This window comes from Amblyomma americanum, chromosome 7 (genome assembly GCF_052857255.1).
Source record: "Amblyomma americanum isolate KBUSLIRL-KWMA chromosome 7, ASM5285725v1, whole genome shotgun sequence".
NCBI lineage: Eukaryota > Metazoa > Arthropoda > Arachnida > Ixodida > Ixodidae > Amblyomma > Amblyomma americanum.
In genome coordinates this window covers 152,309,000-152,332,399 of record NC_135503.1, presented here as the reverse complement: position 1 = coordinate 152,332,399, position 23,400 = coordinate 152,309,000, and the positions used below count along the sequence as shown (strand labels likewise).

Genomic DNA, 23,400 nt, shown 5'->3' with positions numbered 1-23,400 from the left:
TGAACTCCGCTGCCGCAAGTGCCACCTGGAACACCGGCATCATGGAGCAGGGCCGCAAAGCTGCACAAAGGAGTTGAGATGCGCTGCCACTGCATCAGTTCCAAAAAGAATTATGTGGGCACGCCGAGGTGTGCGGGAAAGCTGCCGCAAATCCGCAGCTACGAAGTCCACGACAGCCTAGTGATGAGAGCAAGAGCTGCCGCATGCTGGGGATTGCGCACTAACGACTAGGAGCTGAGCGAATACGTGTGCACAAGATTGCTTCCGTCCAGCGAGGAAGCCGGGCGAGCGACGGGAGGCAATTACTGCGCCTCTGCTAGACAGTGGTGCAACGAGGACTGCTGGTAGTTGGAGATGCCTGCAGGGACCACTGCATCGTGTTGAAGTTGGAAACACTATAGAAGACGGGCATATTGGTGACCGCCGCTTCCAAGGGCGCGATGAAAAGGTATACCACCATAGCCTGCCTGCAGCATGGAGCCGTTGGTCCACGTGCATGAGAAACGGATGTGCCGAGAGAGATGCGGGGTTAACTGCTTCCTTCGGCTGTTCGAGCGAAACTGTTTGATCTCTCAAAACGGCGAGTGCAAGAGCAAAACCCTCTCTCCTCGCAGCTTGGGGCACGAGGGAGAGAGAAAAGAGAGCGAGGAGTCGATCTTTATTTCTTGTTGAAAAGCATTCGTCCCAGAACGTTATACCCGGTTGCCTTTCTGTGACCAATATGCTATGATCTATTTTTGTTTCTGCTCAACACTCTTGAAAAAACGTTTCTAGACCCTTAATGGGAGCACTGCCCTTTTGCTTGAGTTTCTATGTCCTGCCTCTATGGTCTGGAAATGTTTGATAAATGTTGTACTGGGACTGGGACAGTCCATTCTTTCTGGGCGCACATGGGGAGGTACAGTAATCCCTCATTATTACGAACTCATTTTACTCAAAATATCGCTTTATTAGAAATTTCTTCCGGTCCCGACCCAAATGCACACATTTTAAGCCGCATTACTCGAAGCACACGAAGAGCTTGACCCGCTTAGAGTGAAGTGGCGAGCGGAGGCATCACCGCCGAGCGACGGCGACCCTTCTGCGCATGCAGTGTCAAATTGATACCGCCGACGAATTAGTATCGTGCAGGCACAGAATAGGCCACAAAAGTAGCGAGCCTATGACCGATGGCCTGCCTAGTAATGGGTACCAAGCGAGTGCCGAGTGCCCCCAGCTGTTTACAGCAAAGTGAATGGAAGCTGAAAAACTCCATGGTGCAGTGCGCTCGATCGAATCAATTGCAATCGCATCGCTGGTGTCCCCCGTGATAGAATCCACACAAATATAAAGTTTTCGTGATGCTTTGCGACGCCAGAAAACCGTGGTCACTTGGATGCTGAAAAGTGACCAGAAGACCGTGGGCAGACTTACGCCGTAGCATTCCATGGGGTGTGCCGATGAGCAAAATTTTACCGCTCTAAAGAGCACTTCTGGGGCTGAAACGTGCCAAAAAGCACAAAAGAAGTGTCCTCCGATTATGAGCCCATTCACATATGCGAGTCGCGAGCGAGCTGAGCTTTCGGCAACGACACCGACTGTGGACACGCCGGGCAACAAACTGGGCTGCTAACTGGCTGCCGTAGTCGCAGCTAAGGCTAACCATTTCATATGAGCCAAAGCCATATGCCAAAAAGCTCCAAAGCACTTCTGACAGTCCAAATCGACGGATAACTTACCAAGAACATGAAAAATCCGAGCGTCCGCAGCGGTGAGTTAGGTTGTAAATGGCGGATCAACGCAACCACGGTGTTTCGCCGGCAATTTTCCTGAGCTGGTCATGCTAGATTCGCGCTATACGACTAGACAAAAGGTCTAAATGCGTGGTAGGGTCATTGAATTCTATTCCTAGACGTTTGTCAATGGTGCGGACGCGGCACTGAACGAACACTGACACTCAGATCGTAGAATTAGCACATTTTCATAGACAACGGTGCGTCGAGAACTCTTGGTTTGTAAACTTCATGGCTGCACACCACTGGAAAAAATTGCCCAGTTATCATGCAAAGCTTCTACAGCAAAACCGTTCCGTTTTCACTACTGCGCAGCATACCACAATGAGCGGCTAATAGTTTTTTAAGCACAACAAACACAACCTAAGACTCGAGCCACGCCATTTGCGGCGCTTTCAAGTGCGATACTCTTGTAGTCTTCTGTGACTCCCCCTTCAGAAAAGAGGCCACTGCCTTCGAAACCCCCCAAAATACCCCCAAAAAAGCGGCCACTGCCTTCGCGATTCAAAATACCCCGATGGTCAAATGCATGGGCGGCGACCGTGGCCTCGTGCAATGCTTGGTCAGATTAGAGCAAGGGTTGCATGTGCCCGATAAGAGCTTCAAACAGCCAAAGCTCACTGCCTCTTTTGCCCTTGAATAAAATTTTGCTTCATTGAATACATTGTATTTTGACTTCCTTGCAGTTGCAATGCAATTAAAGCTCGACTTTTTAAGATTTTCTGCGGTGGTCACATATATCGAATTACCACTTACAACGAATTTTTGCGCCGTCCCACTGACTTCGTTATAACGAGGGATTACTGTACGTTGCTTGCTGGACTAGACATGGCATGATAATAGTCGCCAGAGCTTCACACAGAGGTAAACCCCTGTAGGGGCATGAGCTTGTCCCAGCCCCCAAGAATGACAGACCTGAGCCAGCCCGGGCCTCTGAAAAATCATATTTTTCAGTCGGTTGTGGGCTGCACTGGGCTTTAAAGTAGGCCTCAGCTCCTGTCGTCCTGTTGCTTGGACAAAAAGAGCAGCACTCCACTGCAGCAAGAAAAAACTTGTCCCCCAAGTGGAGAGGTTCTGTAAAAAAGGGCACAGTTGTATGGTGATTTCCAAACACAGGCAGCGCTGCCATACAGGAAAATGACACTGGCAACAAACAAGAGGGTGAAATAGGGCTTTCCATTTAATTCAAAACAATGGGGGCTCAGTTCAGCCAAATAATGTACAGAAATGCAGCACGTGCAAGAGCCGCCACCTGGATTTGACTCAAGTGCACAATAAGAGTGCAAACTCAGCTCCACCCACCAAACACACGCACACATATGGCTAACACAGTTGATGAGAAAATAAACAATCTGCACAGCTGCCTTGCACACAGATGCAAAAGTGGCTCCAGCCACCACCCCTAATAATAATTTTCTCTAATGGGATCACAAGAGTAAAATGTGAGCATTGACAAAATACTGACAATGGACTGCTGGGCAGGGCAGTCAGCAAATGCCCATCCTTCCAAAGGGATGGCAGCAAATTGTCCTTGAGACTGCAAAGTGCCAAAGAAGCTGGGACGCAGTTCCTTACTGAGTCCTTACTTTCGGTTCCTATCACTGCACCGGTGCACTTCTGGGGCTCCAGAACTGTGCATGCCACAAAGATCACTCCAGTCACATGACAGAAAGACGAGCTCATGCCGTCCTCATTCCATGCAGCTGGCAGGAGCATGGCAAGAGGCTAGGAAGATGACGAGGCGGCACTGCGGGTACTGTTCCAGTCGAGCGCCTGCTGGGCCTCCGATGTCACACGTGCAGTCTTGTACAGGACAGGGCAGTCGGTCGACACGCAGGCCCCACTGGCCTGGAAGCCCATGCAGCTGTGGCACACAGTCTGCAGCTCGAGCAAGGCCTTCTGGACGCGCTGCACCTTGCCCCCGAGGACCAGTGCCGCGTAGCCAGGGTCTGCCTCGCATGAGGCGCACAGCTGCCGCGACTCAGACTGGCCGCCACAGGCCAGGCACAGCTGGCCAACAACCAGGTAAGCGGCAACTGTGCCAGGGCGGGGGTTCACAAAGCGAGGCCGGGGAAGTTCCTCGTACCTGCATCCGGTGAATTCGTCACGTACGCTTGCAAAGCTACTAAGTAAAGCTCTGCACGTCTCCCACACCTTGGTGGCAAGTTTTCGAATCAGGTCTGCTGTAAAAGTATTGGCAAACACAATTGCGTTCACTCCATGCCACCAAAGAAATGTGGTGCGCATGCACCACAATACAAGCGCAAACATGCGCCCTCAAAATGCACTCAAAAGGATCATAACAATTTGTTTGTTTTCTTAGCAGAAATGGCCCCAAAATAGATATAAGCATGGTAGGCCTTGCAAAATGGCCTTGCAATGAGACTAACTGCAAAGAGACCACTTGCACTAAACATGAAGTGCTTTGAAGACAGAGCATGATAAGCTCTCATCATCCAATCACTTGAAAACAGCATCATTTTTTTCTCCTTTTTAATGCACTAGCTCTAGATAAGTGCTATAACCAACCTTTATATATAGCCTTCATTGATTACGAGAAAGCGTTCAACTCAGTGGAAACCTCAGCAGTCATACAGGCACTTTGTAATCAGGGTGTAGAAGAGCCTTATGTCAAAGTACTGGAAGATTTATATAGCAACTGCATAGCTACCATAGTCCTCCATAAAGTCAGCAATAAAATTCCAATAAGGAAGGGTGTCCGGCAAAGAGACATGATCTCGCCAATGCTATTCACCCTCTGTTTACACCAGGTATTCCGAGGCATCAATAGGGAACAGTTGGGGATAAGAGTTAAAGGGGAACACCTAAATAATCTGCGATTCGGTGATGACATTGCCTTGCTGAGTCACCCAGGAGGTGATCTGCAAATCATGATCAATGAGTTAGACAGGCAGAGCAGAACAGTGGGTCTAGAAATTAACATGCAGAAAACCAAGGTAATGTTCAACAGCCCAGCAAGGGAACAGTAGTTCACAATTGGTAGCGAGGTGCTGGAAGTGGTAAAGGCCTACTTAGGGCAGGTAGTGGCAGCTGATCCGGATCATGAGAGGGAAATAACTAGGAGGATAAGAATGGGATGGAGCGCATATGGAAGGTTCTCTCAGATCATGAATAGCAGGTTACCAATATCCCCCAAGAGAAAAGTGTACAACAGCTGTATCTTACAGGTACTCACCTGTGGGGCAGAAACGTGGAGGCTAACGAAATGGGTTCAGCTTAAGTTAAGGACAACACAGCGAGCCATGGAAAGAAAAACGATAGGTGTAACGTTAAGAGACCGGAAGCGGGCAGAGTGGGTGAGGGAAAAAACACGGGATAATGACATCCTAGTCAAAATCAAGAGGAAGAAATGGGCTTGGGCAGGGCATGTAATGCGAAGGCAAGATAACCGCTGGTCCTTAAGAGTAACGGATTGGATTCCAAGAGAAAGTAAGCGTAGCAGGGGGCGGCAGAAGGTTAGGTGGGCGGATGAGAATAAGAAGTTTGCAGGCATAGGGTGGATGCAGCTGGCAAAGGGCAGGGCTAACTGATCATTTGGGGAAAAGTTTCTATGCATGCTCGGTGAAGGCGCACCTAGTGCCCTCTGTAAGCGATTTTGTTTTCGTTGGAAAGCATGAGCCGGCTGTGCAATCCTGCGCTGTAGTGTGGTGACTGATATGAGCTGTAACTGCAGCGCGTTTCTAACTACCATAAAAACCTGCGTATAATACGAACTTGATTATAATACGAGGTGCAGTTTTAAAGACGCGAAATGGAAAAAAAATTTTGCCTGCGTATAATACGAGTGACGAAAGCTCAAAGAAGACATTTATTCAAATCGCATCCCGCACTTCACTTCAATCACTTTCATCTTCATCACTGCTTTCTTCGGACATTTCTTTGTCCGACAAATCATCTCAAATGTACTCATCTTCCGTGCCATCGAGGGTGTTCAAGATGCCGCACTTCTTAAAAGAATGACGCACAAGATCTTCTGAGATGGCCGCCCACACGTCCATGATCCATTTGCACAGCGCGGCTGGCGAAGCCCGCTTCAGCCGCCCGGTTGGCGTCACTGCAGGCCCACCTGAGCGCATCCACTCTGCGTAGCAACACTTGACTGTGTCCTTGAAGCGTTTGTTTACACAAACATCAAGGGGGTGTAGTTGTGACGTCATCCCACCCGGAATCACAACGAGTTCAGTGCCGCAGTCGCATAGCAGCCTCTTCACCGAGTCGGCCAAATGGCAACGAAACGCATCCAGCACAAGGATGGACGACAGAGACAACAGTGCACCACGTCGCCTACACCACACGGACTTTGCCCAGTCCAAGACTAGATCCTCATTCATCCACCCTTTCTCATGACATCTCACGATGACCTTTTTCGGCAGCTCCTCACCATTCGGCATTGTTTTCCTCTTGAAGATCACGTAACGGGGGAGCTTGCGGCCATCTGCCGTGCACAATGACTGTAACTCTCGTCTTCTCGTAGCCAGTGGACCGGACGCTAGCTTGTTTAGACCCCTTCTCGTGCAGTGAGGGGCGATGGCACGTCCAGGTAGACCGGCGTCTGATCGGCACTGCCTATTTGGTCCAACAGAAAGTTCTTTGACTTGCACAAGAAAATAATATGGCGCTGAAAACTCGCAAGCAGATTCGGGCGCTTCAGGCAGCTTCTGTGAAATCAAGGTCTGCCGGTGTAGTGAAAAGCCTGCACGGCACATGTAGCGATGGATTTAGTGCTTGCTCGCTTTGAAGGCAGAGTGCGGTATCCCTTTTTTTTTTTGCAAGCTCTCTAGCTTTTGCCTGCCACGCTCACAGCTAGATTTGCAGCTTGCTGTTGCTGTACGAACTCCATCAGGCCAAGTTCAATTTCTGGGAATGCGCCATTCTTTGGGCCGCGAAAGCTTCGTCGCGTTCCGCTGCACGCGAAAAGGGCTTCTTCCTGTCGTCGCCATCCACGAATGCTTCCCTCGACAACACCAAACTACCTCCCGGCCGCACTGTTGCCGATGTTCTCCGCAGCTAAAATCACTTTTCGCTTGAAAGCAGCCGAGAACTGTTTTCGAGACCCTGACATCTTGCTCCCAAAAAAACATCAACTCCACAAAGCGTAGCTTACATGCGAGCACGCGCGTTGTCAACAGGCACACGGCACACCACAAACACCAGGCACAACCAATGGATCACCAACAAAGAAACGACATCATGACGTCATTTGTCGAGAGTAGCGAAGCCAAGCCGTAGCCACGCCGCAATAATGAAACCAAAACTTTAAGCAACTTCAAAAATTTTTGTTCGGATCCGCAAATAGTACGAGGCGGAAATTTAGGACGCTAATTATGGGAAAAAACCAACAGCGTGACTTGGACATAATAAAAACCACGACGAGATACAAGGCACAAGAGAGGAAGCTGTTAATGGGGTCAGTAAGGTGCACATCCAGCACGTTTCGAAACAGGTGTTTCTGCTGTATTTCGCGCTTGCTGCCAAGTGCACACAGCTCGGTCATTCTAGCAGAGTTTTACCATCGACGCACGTGCATATTCAGTGACAGCCGAATTATTTATACTAGTATGAACATTCACCATAAATGCTACACTGTCAAGCTGTGCTATCTGAACAGCGGAAGCACGCGTCGGAGTGCAGCGTCACATATATCTGCACAATCTAATGCTCCTGCGGCCCGTTGGCACGCAAAGCAATGCTCTACCATATCAGCACGAGCCATGGTTGAGACAGTACAACGGGTCGTTTAGTAATCAGTTGTGTGGCCTGCGGCAAAAAGTGCTGCATGAAGTTAGCAGAAACTCCCGCCCTGTCAAGGAAGCGCGAACATAAACGTCTGTGCGAATTACGAAAAAGCATCCCATTATACTGTAACCCTCACCCGTGCATTGGCACACATTCATGCACATTTTCATTTGGCCATTCAGCGTTCCGTTTAGGTAGCAGAGCGCAGGCATTGCCACAGATGGTTGTTTTTGAGGTTACAAGGAAAAAACTCTTCACTCCACTCCATTTCTAAGAACGGAAATGGGATGTATCATCCTCTTTCGTTAGCAAACAACATTTCTGGCAAAGAAACAACATTAAAACAACAAAACAAGCGCACGTGATTCTGCTGAATGCTGCCTTGCACATGCTTAGTCAAGAGCCCCTTTCCAACCACAAGTGCCAGCGAAGCTTCCTTGTCTGCACGACAGGTGGCGCCCGCTTTCCGCAGACATGGGAGAGGCCTTTGCCCTGCAGTGGGTGTAGCCAGGCTGATGATGATGACTAGATAGGTCACTAATGAAAAAGCCGTAACTCATCATGTTGAACCACCGGAGTAACTCTGGTATGCTAGGAGGAGCGTCGCACCAGCTGCAGCCAACAGGAGGAAGCTCAGGTAAGCACAGAGGGGCATCGTTCCAGCTGCAACCAATGAGAGGAAACTACAGTGGAACCCTGATTATAAGACTCTCGGGACCGCGAAAAAGCGTCATTAAATCCGAACATAAATTATGCTTATAAAAATACTACTCTTTTCGCGCGATGAATTTATGAGAAACTTCAATGTAAACTACTAACATACTCTGAAGGGCTTGGAAACCGAAATTACCAAAAAAGTAAATGCGATAAGAATTAATGCTGAAGTACAGGTACCAATCATGCTTTATTCAAACGGACTTTTCCGGCACTCCACTGCCCACTGCCGCGATTCCCGCCAGCCGGCGCGAACTTTAAAAAAAGTCGGTCAGTTTCATTTGGACCTTATTTGATCCGTGAACTTGCAAAAACTTTCGCTCGAGTTAGGCAACGTCCAAAAGGAGGTCCTCTGCGGCGTCGCGTGAACAGATGACGTTCCGGATGCCGTCTATGTGCCATAGCAACTCGGCGATCGTGGTAGGCACAGGCACGGCACGGCATCTGTGGTATCGTCGTTGTCCTCGTCCGATGTTGCAGTGGTGTCGCCACTAGGCAAAGCCTCCGCGATTGCATCATCCAGCGACACCTCGCTGCAGATCGCAACGTTGTTGTCGGCCTCCACGTACTCGGCGAAGGTCATGGCGAGGTTTAAACCCTTGAAATCGTCGTCGGCGAAGCCTGCATCGGCCTCAAGCGGCATCGAGGTCATTGCGTCCCCAGCAGAGGAGGCAGTCTCTCGCTTAAAGCCACAGTGCTTGAACGAGTTGGCGATTGTGCTTTGCGACACTGCATTCCACGAACTGGCAATAAAATGCTTGGCGTCGAGCACAGTGATCTTTCTTTCCGAGTTGCTGCGCTCCATAGCCGCCAGCCGACGCTGCACTAACCGCTTCCGGAACCCTTGCTTCACGCACTTAATTATGCCGGCATCCAGTGACTGCAGCCGGCTTGTGCAGTTGGGCGCAAAAAAAACAACCTTTACGTTCCTCAGGCTGGACGTATCGGGTGGGTGGCACGGTGCGTTGTCGATGAAAAGCAATCTTTTCCTTGCCTTGGAACTCATTTTGCAATCCAAGTGCTGCAAAAAATTGCTGAAGAGCGAAGACGTCATCCACGCCTTTTTGTTGAAGTTGTAGCTGCACGGCAGCGTCTTCAAGTTCTCAAAGCACTGTGGCTTTGCAAACTTTCCAACAACGAGCACAGGCAGCTTCTTGGAACCGTCCTCGTTAGCACAGCTGTCACCCGCTCTTTACTGTGCTTGCCACCATGACAGCTGTCACCCTTGAACTCAAGGGTTTGCACGGGCTGCATATGGTAAAAAATACCGCTCTCATCGGCGTTCAAAACGTCGCAGGGCTTGTATGCGGCAATCATCTCCGGGAGCGACTCCATCCACTCGTTCACCGTTGAAACGTCTACGGAAGTGCTTTCTCCGCAGGAGCGGCTGCACACAATCCTGTTTCGTTTTTTTAAAGTGATCCAGCCACCAGTTCGATGCCTGAAAGTCGTCGATGCCCAAAGGCAATGCCACAAGGCCCGCCTTTTCATTTAGAATGGCGCCGTCCACGTTGATCGCAGAGCTTCGTGCCTGATGCAGCCACCTGACGAGAACTTTTTCTAGCTTCTCATGCTGTCCTTCTTTTGCCGCTTTCCGCTTGAGCCCGAACTTGTTGGCATTTTGCAATATCAGCGCTTTGTTTGCCAGGATCGTCTTAAGCGAAGATTAGGGTACCTTAAGGTCCCGGGCAATGCTGGCTTTCGTGGCCCCATGCCGCTTTTCCACTTCCTCGATAATATGGAGCTTATCACCGAGCGACAAAACCGTCCGCTTTCGGGACATCGTGCGTCGCGTTGCTGCACACAACTCAAAACATTGCTGAACGCTGGTCGCTAGGATTACGATGAAGATCACGTGCGACAAACCTAGGCCTTTCCACGCTACCTTGTCGGTGATCTGCTGCTGGGAAACTGGAAAGAAAGAAACGCTTCCCCAACACGACGAGAGGCGACGCCGCCGAAAAGAGAGGGAGCGAAAGGGAGAAAGTGATTGTGGAGAAGAAAATGCGCTATTTCAGCACAGCGGCGTCGCGGAGGGCAGCTGGTGGGGGAGAGAGAAACGAACGATGAGACGAGGCAGGAAAGAAAGTTGCGCCCGCCGGTCAAGCGAGGTCAAGCGCTCCGCATGCGGAGAGACGGCGTGACGAATGAGATCCGCGGCTCCTTTCTTTCGTCTGCCGTTCCGTCCCGTGCTTCGCGAGAGTCGTCGTATAACGCGGGTCGAACGTAAAATTACGTCGGATAACCAGGGTTTTTAATGCATTGTTCTATGGGGACTTCACTGGGACTGCGTTAATCCGTCGTAAAACCCGGGTCATCGCAAAACTGGGGGACGTATAACCGGGGTTCCACTGAAGTAAGTCAGAGGAGCGTCGCGCCAGCTGCAAGCAATGGGAGGAAACTTAGGTAAGCTTACAGGAGCATCGCGCCAACAGCAACCAACGGGAGGAAGGTCGGGTAAGCTCGCAGGAGCATCGCACAAGCTGCAGCCATGGAAAGAGGGTGTGAAGATGAAGATCAGAAACGACGGTTGCATGCATATGTAGATGCCAGAAAGAAGAGGTGAAGGATGACGTCACCGCAGGAACATACAGCGTAGCAAACAGTAAATCATAGATGAAGTCGGTCCTTCCACAGATTCCAAAGCCGAAAAACATGTTTGGCGAGCTGAACACTAATGCAAAAGAAGAGAGTGCCAAAGTAAATCAACCAATCCAGTGAATATAATGAGGTGGCAAGCCAAAGCAGTGTGGTGAGGACACTATAACTTTGCTAAATGGGATGCAGAAACAGGTGAACAATGAGAAAGAATAACGTCGCCAGAGGAACATGCAGTAGAACGGCAAGTACAAGTAGCTTCAGAGACCACCGAACAGAAGGAGCAACAACTCCAATCACAACGAGCAGCTCGGGCAATTATTGCAAGAGGGAATTTGAGGAATGACTGCCAGAACATTCGGGCACAACTAGAATTTTAGAGTTTAGAAAAAGCTAAAAAAGATAAACAAAGCTAAACAAGGGCAAATGTGCTAGTGCACATAAGCTAAATTTAGTTTCACCAATTAAATCGAGGGCAATTCGTGCTCACGGCCTCATTTTCTCTATCACAATAACTGCAATTTGTGCTCTTTCATTTTTTTTTGCTTCCTCTGGCTCCAACCAACTTACGAGCAGTCACATCTATCAAAGCCACATTGCAAGAAAGCTTATAGGGAACGTGTGCAATGCCGCTAAAAGAACAGTAGGTGGCGGTGATGCAACTGAAAAGAAACTTCGTCACTCAGACCCAATAGTGGCCACATGCTGTGTTCAAACTTCGTCGCCAGTACTCACCACTGGAGGCAGTTGGCTCCAAGCAGCCGAAGCACGCGGTTGAGGGCGGGGCCGATGACTCGTCCCACGTAGTAGTGGGCATTGAGACGCAGCTGCGAGTGGCTCGCCAGCAGCTCGTGTGGCTGCCGTACAAGCTCGATGAGTCGCTGGCCTGGGTGGCCATAGACCACCACGTATGGCACCCGCTCGCCCACCAGGGGCTCAGCCCGGGGGTCATGCCGCACCAGCCGTCTGCACCACACGAGAAAATTCGTTAAGAAATCTTGGTTGTGGCTATTTGGTTATTTGAGGAAAGTTAATGGACGAAAAAAATAGCAAAACTAAATAAAGACAAGAAATGCACACATAAAGGGTGCTGGACCAAAGCAACTGGCGCAGAAGTCTCCAAGCAGTGCTGCCATTACCAAGTCTAGTTGGTTCTTCGTGCATCAGACACAGGATGGGGAGGCAGAAAGGAAGTCAGACAGCTGCCTCTCGAAAACAAAGCCCCACACACCTGTTCCTAACGCAAAAGACGAAACAACACTAACAGGACAGCGTGAAATGCAATAATGTGCCAGGGCACCTCATGGGAAGCATGGTAACTGGCAGCTCGAAGAATGCAGTAGAAAATGCCACTTAATCCACGTTTTCGTTTACTTACTTGCAGACAGCAAGCATTCTGTCTGTGCAGGCTGATTATATGGCATGGCGGACATTATTTACGCAACAGATTGCAATCTTATTAATTTCTTGCATTACAATGAGAAAAAAAAAAGCGAATCCAGTTTATAAAATTTCTAATCAGTATCGTGCTTCGAGATATGGAGCATAGAAAATGCGCCTATGGCAGCTTGTCAAGTTGACTTTTCAGCGTTACATTTTGATAAAATGGAGTTGCTGTACCATCACGGGAATCACGCCATTATCATCTGCATCCTAAACAATGTAAACTGCACCTGCATTTGATTAAAGGCATGCCCATTCTATCAATGTGCCAAGTGGGAAAGGCAACTTGTAGAGCTCTCAAAAATGTTTTTTTTTTTTTTTTTCACGTTCGATATCTCGAAGCACGGTGCTGATTCTAAAATTTCAAAAACTGTGCTCCCTGCACGCCTCTGATTTTGATGGCCTTCAATTTCACAATCATCACCATCATCATCCTGATTAGGCCCGCTGCAAAGCAAAGCCCTCTCCCATGTCTCTCCAATTAACCTTGTCCTTTGCCAGCTGCCCCCACCGTATCCTCGCAAACTTCTCAATCTCATCAGCCCACCTACCTTTCTGCCGGCCCCTGCTACGCATCTCTTGGAATTCACTCTGTTACCCTTAAGGACCAGCGGTTATCTTGCCTTTGCACTCCATGCCCTGCCCAAGCCATTTCTTCCCCTTAATTTCGACAAGGATGTCATTAACATGCATTTGTTCTCTCACCCATTTTGCCCGCTTCCAGTCTCTTAACGTTACACCCATCGTTTTTCTTTCCATGGCTCGCTGCGTTGTCCTTAACTTGAGCGGAACCCTTTTCGTTAGCCTCCACGTTCCGGGCCCGTAGGTGAGCACCGGTAAGATACAGTTGCTGTATACTTTTCTCTTGAGGGATATTGGTAAATTGCCACTCCTGATCTGAGAGAACCTCCCATATGCGCTCCACCCCATTCTTATTCTTCTAGTTATTTCCCTCTCATGATCAGGACCGGCGGTCACTACCTGCCTTAAGTAGACATATTCATTCAGCAGTTCCAGCACCTCGCTACCAATTGTGAACAGAACTTTGGTTTTCTGAATGTTAATTTTTAGACCCACCATTCTGCTCTTTCTGTCTAACACATTGATCATGATTCGCAGTTCATCTCCCGAGTGACTGAGCAAGGCAATGTCATCAGCGAATCACAGATTATATAGGTATTATTCTGTCAATTTTAGTTAATAATTTGTCTTTTCATCGCGCTTTATCATGAAAAAAATGTCTCGTCTTAGCATAAAATCAAACTGCTGACTTTCATGGCTTTTAAAAGAAAAATCTGTATTGAATAATTGGAAACACCTAGTATAAAGAAGCCACTGGAGACGAGAAAAAAGAAAAGATGAGAGAAAAAAAAAAGTCACAAGTGGCTGTGGAGCCAGCTCAAGCAACCGCAATCTCCTGTACCTCGCTCAAGTTTCCTCATTTACTGTCCAGTGTGCTTGGCTCATTATCACACGGCAGCAGCCCTCATTCACTTTGACTAAATTCATAGCCCTCCATAAACTGGTGCTAGCAGGGCGGCACAAGAGACATGCGAGGGCTGGGTGCGATACAGCTCGTCAAGAATGCAGCATTTGCGGCAAAGCTTCAAGCCCCGCTTGGTTGTTAGACATTGCAACAAAATGCAGAAGCGGATAGGATCGCAAGCTAACATGCCACATGACCGGCGCCTCGCAGCACGTTCTGTTCAGCACCTCGACACGTCGGTCCACTCCTGCCTGTTCAATCCGCCTACCTTAAAAATGGCACATTCTCACATTCAGTATAACGCTGGCTTCAAACACAATGCTATTCTACTCGCCGAAAAAATCGGTAACTCAGAGGCCGCATAACCCTGGTCATCAACAAATCGATGATAAGGGGATGAAAGAAGAATCTTTAGAAGTTGTTCTATTGCAACAGTCTGAGAAAACGTTTTAAGGAGACAAAGAAAGGCCGCTTCCCAGAGTTGGAGCGTCGTCTTACAGACTTCATTGGAGAACAACGATCCCAACTTCTTGGTGTGAACAATGAAATGCTTCAGTGCAAAGCACATGAACCTGCACGAGACATGGGTTTGGTGCCAAACCAATTCAAGGCATCACGCAGTTGTATACAGATCCAGCTGAAGTTCATGCGAAGGGCTAGCTTTTCCCTTCGATGCACTACATCGATTTGTCAGAAGTTACCTGAAGACTTCCGAGCTGGAACTTGGAGAGTTTCAGCAGTATGTCATTGATCTCCGCCGCTCTACCAACTTGCCACTTGGACACATTCTGACCAAACCCACGCATACCTTGACATGCCAATGGTTAGGACACTTCACAAGTGCGGTGAACGCAATGTTCGCATTAGAAGCACTGGAAACAAAAAAAAAAAATTGAATGCAGTTATGCTGGCAGGTTTGGCTGACGGCCCACAAGCTCCGTCAGTTCATAATTTTTCGTCAGAAGACTATCTCAAAAGAAACATTCCCAAACGATGTTATCGTGCACTGCCACAAAAAGTGTTGGATGGACTCTGAGCTCGTCATAGATTGGATTTGCAGCGTTTGGGATAGAAGGCCAGGTGCACTGCTGCATCCAGAAACTATATTGGTGCTGGATTCTTGCCAAGATCACCCAACACCTGATGTAAAAAGAAAAGCTGCAACGTGACCGAACACATCTGGTTGTTATACCAGGTGACATGAGAACCATTCTTCAGCCCCTGGACATTTGCCTCAATAGACCATTCAAGGATCGCTTAGGGTAGTTTTATTAGGATTGGATTCAGTGCATATCAACCTTAACACCTGCAGGAAGATTGAAATGGCTGAGTGCATTTTCAGCTACGTGGTACGGGCTATCTCATGAAACAGTTTAGCAGGCATTTAAGAAGTGCTCGATTTCAAATGCACTTGTTGGAAGTGAAGACGACCTGCTATAGGAGACAATTAGTGACAAATAGGAGTCCAGCTGTGATGGCGACAACGGTCGCGAGGATGAAGATGAGGCATAGGAATGCCACCTAGTTTACAGGCACTTAATAAAACTGCACTCTACTTTTATATATTTTCGGTTTATTAAGCAATATTTGTAGGGGTGTGCGAATATTCGAAATTTAGAATACGAATCGAATATGTTTCATATTCGGTTCATATTCGAATTCGGGAAATGATATTCGTGAATTTCCGAATATTCAAAAATTCCCGAATACCCGGAAGCTATAGTATGCGCGCCGACTTTTGTAAATTTGATTGTGGCAAAAGCGCAATATCTGGACAAATTATCTGCATAGAGAGCTTAAAGTTCTAGGAAAACAATATAAAGGCCCTGTTCTCTTTCTTTCCATCGTTTATCTAGTGGACCGATCGCATTCCGTTGCTGCTAGGCTTGACCTTGTGCGCAATTCCGTAAGTGGGCTTGCCGACATACCACACGTGCTGCGAACAAGATGGCACACGACCGCTTCTAACAATTGCAACGCGAAAGCGCGCGTTTATTTTTTTATCCTACTGTAATATGTTATCTAATTAATGCTCACGCCCATGGCATTCGTTCTGTCACCTTAACTCTCTGAGCGTGACCACCGCCATCTTGTTTTGATCAACTACGCTATGCGGGAAAGCCTACTTGCGGAATTTCGCGTGAGGCTCCTGAAGGGGCGAGTTAAGGTGTCACAACAGGGCAAGCGATCCTGTAAAAATGCCGCCTATTTATTGCATGGTGCACTGTAACCCATGCACCTCTTAAGTGGGCGTAACGGCAGGCGTGACAACGTTCGGAGGGCCCCTGTCACTAGGTCAAAAAAATAACCTGGCCGCATAGTTTTGACAGGGTGTTTTGGTTTCTGAGCTTCGCCACTCGACCGTGCAATGGCAACTGTCGGCCTGCGCGTTCGCCAGTAGTCCAATCTCAGCACCGTGCCGTTTTCAGACGCCAACTGACACGTTGCTGGTCAATATTTTTTCCTTTTTAGAAGCAGTCTCGCCATTCCGACGTCAATGTGCATTCCCATCTCACTTACGTTCGCGATGTCTTCCAGCACGCCGAAACTCTACAGGTGTTTGCACGATAGAGGTGCCTCATAAGACTACTGCATTTTCAGTAGTTGTTTTTTTTTTTTTCGGGGCTGCGGGGCATTTTATAAATCGACCTTCGAATAACCCGGGCATTTCTGTCGGTTCTTTGAACTCCGAATTGATGAGGTTTTACTAGCCATCATGTTATTTCGTTTCCAGTCTTGTCATGTTATGGATTTCATTTTGCCTGACCACATTGCAGGTTGGATACTGTTATGCTGTTCAGTTAAGTAGTATACATTTCTGCGTACATCATGATTTTTTTTTATACGGTGCTCAGGCAGTCTAGTTTCGTTTATTTCAGTTGCTAAGACCATACACTATTTTGCAAAAAGTATGAGCAGAAATATTTGGTTGTTTATCTTTTCTGAATTCATTTTTTGTGCTGACCAGATATTCGATATTCGATTCGTATTCGAAAATTTCAATATTCACACACTCCTAAATTATTTGCATTCTACAGTTTTAGTTTCATGCATTACGTTCGTGCTCCACAATTTCGGTTTCTCGTGTTACATTTGCGCTCTTTTGTTTATCTCTTACGTGTCCACAAAGTCCCGCATTACTGTCATGTTTTTTGTCTTTCACATTTCGCACCCTCAAAATCGACCCTTGTGTTACAGTTGCAGTCGCGTTACATTCAAGTAAATACGGTAAGAATGCCAGATGAAACGGGATGCATTCTTCATAAATCTTGCTGAAGTACTGAAACTATTCCAACTCACAAAGCAGACATTAAATTAAGATGAGAAAGATTGAGAGCGTGTCTCTATACTCGTCACAGATAGATGGATCCATGCTCCATAGAAGGAAGCCACGTGTCGGACGTGAATGACCAATTCTTATCCATGTCAGAATAACTTGACAGAAATGGCCTATATTTAAGAAGCAGTTTTATGCGGCGAAATTTTTCTTTCTTCCTGTCTGCCCCACTCTAATTGCCATTTGATTCCGACTCGTGTATTAAAAGGCTATGAATTTTATCCTGAAAAGGAATTTGCATTGCCTTTGCTTCATATTCTTTTCTGCTATGTGCTGCACTGTCAGACTGCAGGAAGGTGCATGTGGCCAAGCTGTACACGCCACTCCTGCCATGTGGACGACCCTTCAAAAAGAAGTGGTGCAGCTCTCCTCACCTGGCGATCTCGAGGGCAGGCACGCACGCACTGGGCTGGTAGCCGTGCAGGCCACGAAACTCGCGGGCAAAGATGAAGTCCTGGGGGCTGACCCGCTCGGCCAGGATCTTGGAGAACTGCAGCTTGACAAAGCGCTTGACTGCGCTCACATCCCGCGATGTGAACAACACCCGTAGCATCTTCTCAAGCAGCTGCACACAGGACACCAGCCACGCAGTCAACCAATTATGTGTCCCTCAAGAAAACCTCATTTTTCTTAGAAAACAGATAAAGTAAAATCTCACTGATTCAACTCTCATTACTTCGGAAATCTAGATAATTCGAACTGCTGGCTTGGTCTAGGCCAACACCCACATAAATCTATGGCGTCGAACGCTTGGCAATTAGGACGCTACCGCTCTCGCACCAGTTAATTCGAATGACCCCCCAAAGGAAAATCCCATTCACAACTAAGAAATGCAATAAAAATAGTACACCTGTATTCTGCATATAGTAAAACATATCCCTCACAAGTTTCATTGCGATATGTGACAAGAGTAAGTGCAATAATTTAATGCACAAACACTATGAAAATGGCATATAAAGAAAAATGCATTTAGGATTTCAGCAAGCATTCAATAAGTAAATATCAAGCTATCGTTGCACATTTTTTGTGGAAATATAGCTTTGGGAGCTGCACATTAGCACATGCCCTCGGAATTCACCCGCAGTGTACGTAAGTCCCTCACATTGCCTCCGAACAGTCCCAACTCTTCGATGACAGGTTCGGATCTGCCACACTTTCGGCAACCTGCGCCACCCATGTCACTCAAAGCACCGAGTTTACACAACTCAGTGGTTGCATGGTTATCAGGACACTTCTGTTCTCTCTCAAACACACCGACCTCCATTTCGGATAGGTTAAGGCCTGCAACACAGCAAACATTTTTTATTTCCTGGTGTACTTACATGAAATTTTTTTAGCATATTCAAAATAATTTTATGACTTTTCACAAAATCTCACTGTTTTATCTCCATAAAATTGTTTTCTAATACTGCATTTTTGCAATTGTAAGCAAACCCATATTTGTAAAAAAAATTTTGAAAAAAAGTTTGCATGAGAATCTAAGCACCCCCTTTATGCGCACGTAGCCAAGGCCACCAAGCACTTGCTCACTCTGTCATCAAGTGCCAGCCGTTGGAGTCCCGAGGTGTCGCGGTGTCCGCGGTGCAACCTCCGGCTTCTTGTGTTGCTACATTCCGGCACTACACGGCAGATGGTGGCATAGAACGCCAAAAACCGGCTGAGAGCAACCCCAATTACTCTAACAGCATGCTGCCATGTGGGCTTGGTATCAGCGGCACTCAGCAGGTGTCACGGGCGTACATTGCTTTGTTTAGTGTCGGTTGTTCGAGAGCCCAATGGAAGTCAGAATGAGTTCGAAGAGGGCTGCCTACAGCTTAAAGTGCAAGCAAACTGTAATCGCGTTTGCTGAAGATAATGGCAACCACAGTGCCGCCACGGAATTCGGCATGGACCGAACTGCATCATCAGGTGGAAGAAGCATCATCAGGGGCGAGATTATCAAAAGCACAACGACACCTAAGTTCATGGTACCACATAAGGGCCGACAGCCGCAAACTGAAGAAATCTGTGAGTCTGTTTGCACCGAACGATACGGCGGCTTTGTGCTAACTGTCAATGCAATCCCGATGAAAGCAATTGAGATCGCAACACGAACAAGAATGCAGATTCCCCACAAGGTGTTTCATGCAAGCCGGGGCTGGGTGAAGCGTATGATAAGAAGAAATGCATTTTCTTCTCACAACACTATACCAGAAGCTGCCAGCTGATTTCGAAGAAAAACATCACTTTTCAGTAGGGGTGTACGATTCGAAATTTCGCATACGAATCGAATCGAATATGTTTGATATTCGATTCATGTTCGAGAAATTCATATTCGAGAATTTCTGAATATTTGAAAATTCCCAAATACTTGCCAGCGATCGTATACCATGAAGACTTTCATAAATTCAACTGTGGCAAAACCACTATATCTGGGCAAATTAATTGACGATTGTGTTTAAAGTTCCAGGAAAACAATACAAACGTCCCACTCCCTTTCTTCGCCGTCATTTATCTCGTTTGAACCTATCGCATTCTAATGCCAATAATCTCGACCTCGTGCAAAGTTCCGCAAGTGGGCTTTTCTACGTATCACATGTGCTGTGAACAAGATGGCCGATGGACGACCCACGCTGAACAATCGCAACGGGAAAGCGATTTTTTAATCCTTATTCTTCCGTAATATCTTACATACTTAATGCCTACACCCATGGCATTCGTTCTGTCGCCTTCATAAATCTTTGAGCGTGACCTCCAGTCCCATCTTGGTAACTATGCTTTGCAGGAAAGCCTACTTGCGGAATTTCACGTGAGGCTCTCGAAAGGGTGAGTCCAGGAGTCACAACAGGGCAAGCGATCCTGCAGAAACTCCGCCTATCGCATGGTGTACTGTAACCCATGCACCTCTTAAATACGCTTAACGGCAGGCATGACGACATTCGGGGGCCCCTGTCGCTAAGCCAAAAAATAGCCTGGCCACATTTTTAAGCTACGACAATCACCCGCACCAACAGCAGCTCTCGGGCCGCGCATTCGCCGGTAATCCAATCTCAGGTCCACGCCGCTGGTCATTTCTTTTTCCTTTTTAGAGGCAGTCTCGCCATTCCAACGCCAATGCGTGTCCCCCCACCCCCTGCTTGCATTAGCGTTGTTCTTCCAGCATGCCGAAACTGGGCGCTCGTCACGGGCTTACAGGTGTTGCGCAATGTAGCTGCCTCGTAAGGCTTTACCACATTATCAGCGTTTTTTTTTTTTTTCGGGACCGCGGGGAATTTTATAAATTGACCTTCGGATGGGCATTTCTGCCAGTCCCTTGAACTCAGAACTCATGAGGTTTTACTAGACATGATGTCATTTTTTTGTTGCCAGTCTTGTCATTTCTTGGATTTCATTTTGCATGACCACATTACAGGTTGGATACTGTTATGCTGTCTAACCAACCGGTCTACATTTCGATGCATGTCATTTTTTTTGCATGGTGCTGCATCAGTTCAATTTTGTTTATTTTGGTTGCAAAAACCATACACTACTCAGAAAAAGTAAGGCCAACAATCACCTATTTATCTTTTTCTGAAATTTTTTTTTTATGTTCTGGACAAATAATTCTATATTTGATCTGATATTTGAAAAAATTCTTTCTTCATATTCACATTCAAATATCCGCAAAGGCTTACAATAGGAGCAGCTGCAACAAGTGTAGCTAAGGTGTAAAGTGTCGACTGCTCCTGGAGGACAGTAAGATGAAGGTTGCTAGGTGACCACCTGTCACAATGTTTACATTGCAGCAGCAAGGAGCACCTTCAATTTCAAATCATCCTGAGCAAACTTCACTTGAGCTACCACCTTGAGTATAGATGTCTCCTTTCAACTCCTTATGGAGCACACATAAGGCCTAACGAAAGGCCCCCACAGTGTAAGCAGTCATAGACAAACACAAATTCAGCTTCCTGTTCCTAGGCTTGAGGCCTTTAAGAGTACGGTTTATGGCCTATGGGTGTTGAACGACCCAAAGCGACTCAGGTTTTGAGAGACGCCGTATCGAAGGGCTCCGGAAATTTCCACCACCTGGGGTTCTTTAACGTGCACTGACATCGTACAGCACATGGGCCTCTAGAATTTCGCCTCCATTGAAATTCGACCGCCGCGGCCGGGATCGAACCCGTGTCTTTTGGGTCAGCAGCCGAGTGCCATAGCCACTGAGCCACCACGGCGGCTCTTTATAAAGAGTACAGTGATTCACTTGACTGCTCATAAATTGATCTACCCTGAAGAGGAATGGAAACTCACGATGACTAGCTAACGCCACATTCACACTCCTCCGTCTGCTAAGCCCAGGATCCTCAATCGCGGCTTTTCTCCCGTGGTCACAAATGAGCCCAAGCTGCTTACATGACTCGAGTTCAGCCTTACACAACTAATAAGCTCGCACCACGCCTCCTCCCTTCCCCAGCACTTCCACTGGCTTCCTTCCCACCAGTACCATGAAACATGCCACCCAATGTGGTCCATGTTGCTACCACAGCATCCCTGACTCACCTTGGCAACGGCTGGGCAGGTGTCCCGACGAACGGTCTCGATGCCCTTGGCGTCGTACGTGGGCTCCAGCTGGTCAGGGTGCTCGTAGGCAAAGCCCACATACCGCTTCTTAGTCTGCAGCACACACGGCTGGTACACCTGTGCATGTAAACACCAGCCAGCTCATCCCTCCTTTGTCTTATGACTTAGGCATTGCACACAGGTGGCTGCTTGGATTAGCTGGCCAGACAGAGGTTTGCGCTTTGCAGCCTCATTAGAGGACGCAGACCGTGTACAGTGAGAGCTCGTTAATTTGAAATTTTGGATAATTCAAAATAGTCATCGTGGTCCGGTCCGCAGTGCATAGAAGTCTGTGCGCGTAACAGCTCGTTAATTCACTCAAAAATTGGCGCCGCCACCCATAATTCGAACTGCACGCCGCCAAGCGCCGCTGTTGAAAACCATCGTTGGAAGCTTTCACGGCAGAACGATAGATGGCACAACCATCGGGGCGCCGCTAGGGTGCTGGAACAAGTACTAACCAGTCTTTCCTGCCGCGACTGCTTCGAGGAACGACGTTTTAGTGTTTTAGCCCTTGTTTTGCACGCCGCTTGCTGTGAGCTTGTGTCCACGAGATGTGTTCGCGGGGGAAATACTGCGCCAAGACGGCGAAGGAGAAAGTGGCGATTTTACGTGAGGTGGACGAACGGAAGGCCAGCAAAGTGGAAATCGCGAAAAAGCACGGGATTCCACCAAGCACGTTGCCGACCTACGTCTGAAATAGGAAGGCTATCGAGCATGCCTACGAAGCCAAAGATTTTGGCAGCAACAGAAAAAGGCTCCGATTAGCCAAGTGTCCGGAAATTGAGACCGCTGTGATCACGTGGGTGAACGAAGTGAGAAGCGCAGACATCCCACTGAGTGGCCCAATTATCATGGCGAAGGTGGCCGATTTCGCTCTGCGCATGAATGTGGAAGATTTTGTCGTCTCCGAAGGATGGTTTCACCGCTTTCGAGACAGACATAATCTTGTCTTCCGGGTGTTGTCCGGAGAAGCCAAAGAAGTGGACGCAGAAACTTGTGCCACGTGGCGAAGCGGTGCTCTGCAGCAGTACTTAGAAAGCTACTCGGCACAAGATATATTCAATGCAGATGAGACGGCTTTGTTTTATAAGCTCCAGCCTGGCAGAACAGTAACATTTAAAGGGGACAGCTGCGCTGGCGGCAAGCGAAGCAAAGAGCGGATTACTGTTCTGGTCGCCGCTAATATGACCGGGCGGAGAAAGTCCCTCTTTTTGTTGTCGGAAAGACACAGAAGCCTCGGTGTTTCAAGAACATTAGGACCCTGCCGACAGATTACGCCGCCAACAGCAAGGCGTGGATGACGGGCGAATTGTTTAAAAAATGGCTCCTGAAATTCGATCGGGGGATGGAGCTAGAGAAGCGTCAAGTTCTCCTCATTGTGGATAACTGCTCGGCACACAAAGTCGACTGTGCGTGCTGTGCTGCAGGACGTTAGTTTTGATGATTACGTTGAAGGAGACAGCGATGCAGCAGTGTGCGGTGCCCGAAGTGATGAGGACATTGTCGCTGAAATTGTTGGGGAGCAATTTGTCCCAGAAGAGGCAGAAGACGAGGACGACGACGAGGAGCAAGAGCCCGTGCGTCCGTCCGCGGCAGAAGTTGTGGGAGCGCTGAATGTCGCGCGCCTTTTCTTCAGCTTTGAAGAGGGGGAAGAAGACTCCCTGCGTCGCATTTCCGCGCTAGAAGACCGAGTGACTACGGTAGCCCTCAGAGAG

At 48.0% G+C, this 23,400-nt stretch overlaps 1 protein-coding gene across 1 annotated transcript in view; it reads right to left on the bottom strand.

The window, feature by feature from the left end:
• Window positions 1-2,928: 2,928 nt before the first annotated feature.
• PolZ1 (DNA polymerase zeta catalytic subunit) overlaps window positions 2,929-23,400 on the bottom strand; it is a 241,817-nt gene continuing 221,345 nt past the window's right edge. Inside the window, exons 28-31 of the mRNA XM_077629530.1 lie at window positions 21,623-21,760; window positions 17,482-17,672; window positions 11,577-11,807; window positions 2,929-3,858 (exon numbers count right to left, since the gene is read on the bottom strand). Coding sequence (XP_077485656.1) covers window positions 3,498-3,858; window positions 11,577-11,807; window positions 17,482-17,672; window positions 21,623-21,760 — 921 coding nt within the window. The 3' untranslated portion in view covers window positions 2,929-3,497. The remainder of the gene's footprint in view (window positions 3,859-11,576; window positions 11,808-17,481; window positions 17,673-21,622; window positions 21,761-23,400) is intronic.